At 36.4% G+C, this 7,354-nt stretch overlaps 1 protein-coding gene across 1 annotated transcript; it reads left to right on the top strand.

Moving 5' to 3' along the window:
• Window positions 1-209: 209 nt before the first annotated feature.
• On the top strand, window positions 210-6,650 carry LOC137722507 (homeobox protein HD1). The gene is made up of 5 exons (XM_068461522.2): window positions 210-1,103; window positions 1,282-1,402; window positions 5,313-5,503; window positions 5,620-5,751; window positions 6,234-6,650. The coding sequence occupies exons 1-5, from the start codon at window positions 822-824 to the stop codon at window positions 6,372-6,374; spliced, it is 867 nt and encodes a 288-aa protein (XP_068317623.1). The 5' UTR covers window positions 210-821; the 3' UTR covers window positions 6,375-6,650.
• Window positions 6,651-7,354: the final 704 nt, after the last annotated feature.

Below are 7,354 nucleotides of genomic sequence, written 5' to 3'. Positions count from 1 at the left end.
CCTAATCAAAATTCACTTTTGGTAGCAAATAGTGTTTTATCACAGTGACGAAAAGACATAATGCTTCTGCGGTGTGAGTTTGACTCTCACCGATTTTTCTTTGCCATAACAATTAACAAGTTAACTCATTGATGTTATCATTTATCTAGAAATAAAATAAACCCTAATAAACCAAAGATTAGTTATAATTAATTGTATTTAACCACCTCAATCAAATCCTTTTGCCAAAGTTGAATTAAAACCCAAAACAAAAATCAGAGGAAAAAAGAAGAAAAAAAATCAGAGGAAAATCTTTCATTTGTCAGGCCACAGAAGCAACCAGCTTTTATCTTCTTGTTCTTTTTACGAGCTCTCCTGCAGCCGCTTTCATGGTAATGATTCGTGCTATTGCCCCATATTTCTGAAATCTTCTCTCCCCCAAAAACCAAAACAAAACAAAACCTTGAAAACCTCACAACACCGAAGCTTTAAAATCTTTATTTCTCTATGTTTATGTAAAATCTTTGTTTCTCTCAGACGTGGTGCAGAAAGTTGTGTGTCTCAGATCCCAATACACGGCTCTCTTCCCCCACGGCATCTTTCTTACACCACTAACGATTTTAAACTATGCTCAAAGCCTGTATCAAGTACTTTCTCTTTCTTCCTTTCTCTCTCTAACACACTGTTATACACCATAACGGCATAAAAGCCCCACTCTCAAACCACAAGGGTTTCTACTTTCTCTGTGGTCCAAGCTCTGGATTACCCTTTATAATTCTCCTCTTTCCCTACAAAACCCATTTCTCAGAATCTCCGACGGATTTGAATCGGGTCGTCTAGAAATGCAAGAGTCCGGGTTGGGGATGATGGTTGGTGGCGGCGGCGACGGTCATCATGACCAGCATAACCGGCAGCTCAAGGCTGAGATAGCCACGCACCCTCTTTACGAGCAGCTCCTGTCTGCACACGTGTCCTGTCTCAGGGTGGCGACGCCAATCGATCAGTTGCCGCTCATAGACGCTCAGCTGTCTCAGTCGCACCACCTCCTGCGCTCTTACGCTTCTCAGCAGCAGCATGGCCAGTCAGTCTCCCCACACGAGCGCCAAGAGCTTGACAACTTTTTGGTTAGTCCATTTTATTAATTTGTTACTGTCTAATTAATATATTTGTATTTATGTTTTTTTTATTTATTTTAAATCTGGTTTAATTTGTTGAGTAATTGAATTTGTACTTGTTGGGTTTTATTAGCTAGTGATTTACTTTTTTTTTTGGTTAATGGTGGTTTATTAATTGTTACTGCAGGCACAATATCTGATAATTTTGTGCTCTTTCAAAGAACATCTTCAACAACATGTCAGAGTCCATGCGGTTGAAGCTGTCATGGCCTGCCGTGAAATCGAAAGCAACTTGCAGGCTCTTACTGGTATGCCCTCCTCGCTTTTTCTCAAAACTTCACCTTCCTAGCTATTATTGTTAATTTTTCAGACTCTGAATTCCGACTATTCATCGTGTTGATATGTGGTTGAACTTGTATTTTTAACAATATAAACCTGACAAGGGAACATTAGATGTCGTAATATATGTTTGAGATGGAAACGTTTAGAATATATGAGTTACAAGTATAAATGTTGGCTTTATCATCAGCTGGTGTTAGAAATGTTTAGAATATTTGTTTAGTTTTGTCAATGGGAATGAAATTTGCTTCTGTTATCTGTGCTGGGACGTTTTGTGATGTTTTAATGTGTTTGGAAGGCATAAAGATAAGAAGGACCCGGACCAGCTATTCTGGGGTTCTGGAGGTTTGAGTACTTTCCTTGTAAGAAGTGGGTGCGGTATGGGGTAGAGTCTACGAAAACTAATTAATCAAAGTTAAGTGGTGGATAGGGGTTGGCTAATTAGGTTCAACCGGTAATGAGGATAACGGTGAAGTGGTAATATTAATCGACTTATTATAATATGAGTAGATAAAAATATTGTTATATGATAAACTTAAAATATAATATCATCAATTATAGTTACATAATATACATGTTATAACATGAATAAATTGATAATTCTATGTAGTGTTTAACGTGTCGACGACAAGACTAAGAAACTTTTGCATCCTCCCATGAGTAGTCTCCATGACCTAACTAACAATGTTGCAGTAGAATATTTGGTTTTGATGATTGCAGCGATTAATATTTTTTTTTTGGGAATATAAATATAGAATGCATGAACTTGTTTGTTTGTTGGATTATCCATATGTTGGAAGTTTGGTGATTAGTTTGGTGGTGGAGTATAACTAAGTGCATATAATTAACTAATCACATTACATTAGTTAATGATGATTATACAGAAGGGTTGGATTTGTGGGGGACCTGCTAGGTGGAGACGGTAGCTGAAACTGGTACAAGGTCTCTTCACTAAATTTATTAATTCCAAAAGAATAAAATAAGATTTACGAAGCTTCAATAAATTATTAAGGTATGGAAAAATGCCTCGTTAGTAGTATTTTAGCCAGTAAGAACCCTATATGATTTAGAAGATCATTTTTTTGTATGACTTGTATTACTTGAAGGGTAAATAAAATCCATAAAGATTAGAATAAATAATAACACAAGAACAGAAAAACTACAATCAAATTAGACATCTGAGTCCCTTCTCCCATCTCTCTGTCGTCCCCCTCTCCTCTCGATCTCCCTCTAAATATTATTTACTACTACATTTTCGGATTTATATTCTGATTAATTGGTTGTTAGGGTTGGGGACACTGAATAAAAAGTAGAATACAAGTTGCACAAGATATTTTCAACAATGCTAGAGCCTAGAGACATCAAAGATAAACCCTAAAAGTTTTGATCTCACTCTGAAAATTTCATATATTCTTTGCAGTCTCTGTACATTATAGTATTATTGGTTCAGTAATTACTTGTTTTCAAGCCAATTTTAGGGTTCATGACATCGAAGGCTGCATATACATGGTAATGGTAGCCTGGAATACTAATTTCTTTCTTTTTGTTTTTTTGCTTAAGAACAAAGACTCAAAGGCCACTGAGTTATAAAGCTGACTGGAATGGTCCAAATTAGACTTGTCTGTTTGCCTTAGTTTAAAGTGATGGTATGTTGACAAGGGTTTAATAAAAAAGAGTTTTAGTTGTTATCAAGGTAAAGTAAAAGACAAATTAGTAGCAAACATGGAAGATGACAAATTATTAGTGAAATATTCTATCAAACACTGACGAGTATATCTATTTAATTAACTATGTAATACAAATTTCGATCTAGCTAGGTTTTACCAAGACCTAAGAAAAAAGAGAAGAAGAATCCTACATTGTTGTTCTTTTCAATTCTTGCATGCATGCGGAATATCATAATGTATATGCCTTCTAGCTAGAACCAACTGGTGATTATATACATATACATATATATATATATATATATATATATATATATATAAAATATACATATGTATATATGTGTATAGAGGGGGCGGGGAGGGATGGAGGAACCTATAATAACTTGACTTGTGGCCAACTTAGACAAAAATTTGGTGATATGTGTTTTGTCATTCCAACATACATAAAATTTGTAAGTTATCTAGTTCAATTTTTGCCCACCAGTTGAATGTGACGTTCTTCTTACGTAGAAATATATTCAAATTTACCAAGGGAGAAGATAACTTGCAATTAAAGAATAAAACTACAATTAATTTACCTTTAGATATCATGTATCCTTTATTGTTTTCCTTAAACCACTAACACAACAAACAATTCATGTGATGTAAACTTGAGATCTCGTAAAAATGACCATACATGGAATTTATATATGTTGCTTCCGATAAATGGAAATATATATATATATATATATATATATATATATATATATATATGTTGCGAGAAGATTAGACTCAAGGACTTGACTGCTTTCTTGAGCCCAAATAATTAAGGATCTGTTTGATAATCATTTGATTTTGGGTTTTTGGTATGAAGAAGGATGATGGGAGAAGGAAAAAAATTGAGGAAGAAATGAAAACAAAATCTTAAATGAAACAATTTTGTGTTTTAAATTTTCGTTTTGTGCTCCTTTCAACAACAACAAGCTTTACCCCATTAAGTGGGGTCGATGTATGAATCTTAGAACGTCAGTGCGCTACGGTTTGCGTTAAGTCTTCAATTAGCTCCAAGCACTCCATTTCTTTTCTTAAAGTCTCTTTCCAAGTCTTCCTAGGTCTTCCTCTACCTCTTTGTCTTAAGCCTTTGTCTCATAATCGCATTTCCTAAGTGGAGCATCTATAGGTCTTCGTTTCACATGTACAAACCACCTTGACTGACTTTCTCTCATCTAATCTTCCCTTGCAGCCACTCCTACTTTACTTCGGATATCCTCGTTCTTAATCACGTCCTTTATCATGTGGCCACACATCCAATGAAGCATTCTCATCTCATCTACACTAATTTTCTGCACATGTTGATGCTTGACCACCCAACATTCTATATCATAATGCATTTTTAGCCTTATTGTCGTCCTATAAATTTTTCCCTTGAGTTCTAATCGCATATTACAGGTGCAAAATACACCCGATGTCTTCTTCCACTTCATCGATCCAGCTTGTATTCTTTGGTTGAAATCTCCATCCAATCCTTCGTTCTTTTGCAAGATAATCTAAGATAACAAAAGTGTCACTCTTTGTACTTCCTGATTCCAATCCTCACTCTATCTCATTTGGGCCCTTGTTCGAACTGAACGTGCACTCTTAATACTTTATATTAACCTACTTAGGCAAAGACCTTTAGATTCCAACACTTCTGGCCAAAAGTTATGTTTCGTATTTACTTTGTCCTGCATTTCATCGTTCAACATTATATCACCTGCTAAAAGCATACACCAAGAGATATCATCTTGAATATGTCATTCATGAGTTCTTACGGCAGTCATTGCTTCATCATACATATCCTTTATTTCTTGTACATTTTGTGCGTCTTTCCTTGTACATTTTTTTCTACATTTTCCTTGTACATTTTGTCCCTATGGTTATGGGAAAGCTTTCATTTCGTGCGTCTTTCCTTATACATTTTTCTACATCTCTCCCACCATCATTCATTCACTCTTCTTCATCCCTTACTTTCTCTACGTATTTCTGCTGTGTCTCTTAACACAAAAAATAAAAATTAAAAACAAAATGGTTATCAAACGGTTCATGAAATTCTTAGTAAGTTAACTCATTTCTGTTAACCGTTTATTAGCATAACATTAGCTAAGCTAGGCTGAAGCCACCTGAGCCCAGCCCAAATAAAAAGTAGAAATAATCACTGATATTTGAGGCTTAATTGCCTCTGTTTCATCTCTTTCAGGAGTGAGTCTGGGCGAAGTTTCGGGTGCAACAATGTCCGACGATGAGGATGACATGCCGATGGATTTCACAATGGATCAATCCGGCGGCGAAGGGCATGATATGATGGGATTTGGCCCCCTACTCCCAACTGAATCTGAACGATCGTTAATGGAAAGAGTTCGACAGGAATTGAAGATTGAGCTGAAGCAGGTAAAACATACACACAAAAATTACACCATTGCTGCAATTAAGTTGTTTCGCTTTCGGGATGTGAACTGAGCTTTCTGTATCCTATATAACAAACGTGCATTGTTAAAAATTTGCAGGGATTTAAGTCAAGAATTGAAGATGTAAGAGAGGAAATTCTAAGAAAAAGAAGGGCAGGGAAATTACCTGGGGACACAACTACGGTGTTGAAGAATTGGTGGCAGCAACACTCTAAGTGGCCCTACCCAACTGTAAGCAAGCAAATTCACCATTCATATATGATTTTATTACACTCCATACACACACACACACACACACACATACGTATATGTATATGTATATATACACACACTTAACATTCTGCTTAGACTACAGCGTTAAGAAATGATGGCAGAAATCAGGGAGAAGCTCTTGAATAACATTAATACTGTAGCGAATCAACAACATTGGCAAGATTGACAGCATATTGATACATTATTTGTGACATATCAAGACTATGTAGCACTAGTTACTGTCGTTGATTCGTTATAATGGGACTAATAGTGACATTATCAACATCATATCTCGATGATAACAGTATAATGAGACTTTTTGTTACGATAATAGTGCTTTTTGGGAACATTTCTACATCGTGTCAGAGATGATAGCGATATAATTGGACTGTTTGCTATAACAATAGTGTCATTTGACTCCTCCTCGAAGAATTAATGAAAGATTCACATGATATATGCAGGAAGATGACAAGGCAAAGCTTGTGGAGGAGACAGGGTTGCAGCTGAAGCAGATAAACAACTGGTTCATTAACCAAAGGAAGCGGAACTGGCACAGCAACTCTCAATCAGTCACCTCCTTAAAGTCCAAGCGCAAAAGATAGACGACAACACCATAACCACCGTTGGATCTTGTTTGATAATCGGAGAAACTGATGAACTCATGACTTTTGTGTCTGCTGAATTGTGTGACATTGGGGAAGTATATATAGTCTAATTAGCCAACACTCTGAAAACAGAGAAATTAAGTAACAAATGGCCAACTAATTACATGTGAGAGGTTGTATAAATTCATGTTTTCCAAAATTCGATCGGTAATGGTACTTCATCTTTATGTACTATATTTCCATTTACTTTTGTCTGAGTTGATTTCTTCGCTACTTACGATTCACAAATGTGGATTGGTTGTTGATTTGTTTCTGTGAAATTGCTGCATCATTTTCTAACATTTACATTGGAGCAACGTTTTGAAATTTACAAATATAAGGGCTGCGTGATGCTTGTTGGTAGGGTAAAAACCCCTAGCGCCGATCTAGGACCAATTTTAGGCATCAAAAGGACTCGTTGTTTGGACCGAAATCAAGCAATGGGGGTGTTTGGGTTAATATTTGAACGTTGGGCTTAGCAGAATAGAGGCCCAAAGACACCAAGACGAGATGAACTTGCTCGAAGCCTAGCTACGAAGCCTGAAGCCCATTGAAGCCTTCTCAGCCAAGGCATAGGCCATGTGCCTATGGTTGAAGTGACAAGTGACAGAGACCAGCTTACTACCAACCAAAAAACACTTTTTGATGGCATAAAGGTGTAAATACAAGATGACTCACTACCCCTAAAAGCCCTCGGCCAAGAAGGAGGCTAAAGCAGTCGGGCCAAGTGATAGGAGCATATTTAGGCGACTTACTTAGCTTGTTTTCGTGCATTTATATTGTTAATTCATAGTTGTTTTTGGCGTTTAAGCCATTTTCGTGTGTTTTTAGGTTCATGTGGCTAAGGAAGCAAAAAGATGCATTTTGGAGCAAAATTGGAATTGGAAGGGATAGCTTATACTTGGAGCAAAATGAATGGACGAAATTGAAGAGTTGAT

This window comes from Pyrus communis, chromosome 4 (genome assembly GCF_041283825.1).
Source record: "Pyrus communis isolate YQ-2024b chromosome 4, ASM4128382v1, whole genome shotgun sequence".
Lineage (NCBI taxonomy): Eukaryota > Viridiplantae > Streptophyta > Magnoliopsida > Rosales > Rosaceae > Pyrus > Pyrus communis.
Note: the sequence above shows the minus strand (reverse complement) of the source record. Positions and strands in the feature narration are given on the sequence as shown.

Coding starts and splice junctions, on each gene's coding strand:
- LOC137722507 (XM_068461522.2), top strand. CDS start 822: ATGCAAGAGTCCGGGTTGGGGATGATGGTTGGTGGCGGCGGCGACGGT. Junction 1,104..1,281: donor AAGAGCTTGACAACTTTTTG/GTTAGTCCATTT, acceptor TTGTTACTGCAG/GCACAATATCTGATAATTTT. Junction 5,504..5,619: donor TGAAGATTGAGCTGAAGCAG/GTAAAACATACA, acceptor AAAAATTTGCAG/GGATTTAAGTCAAGAATTGA.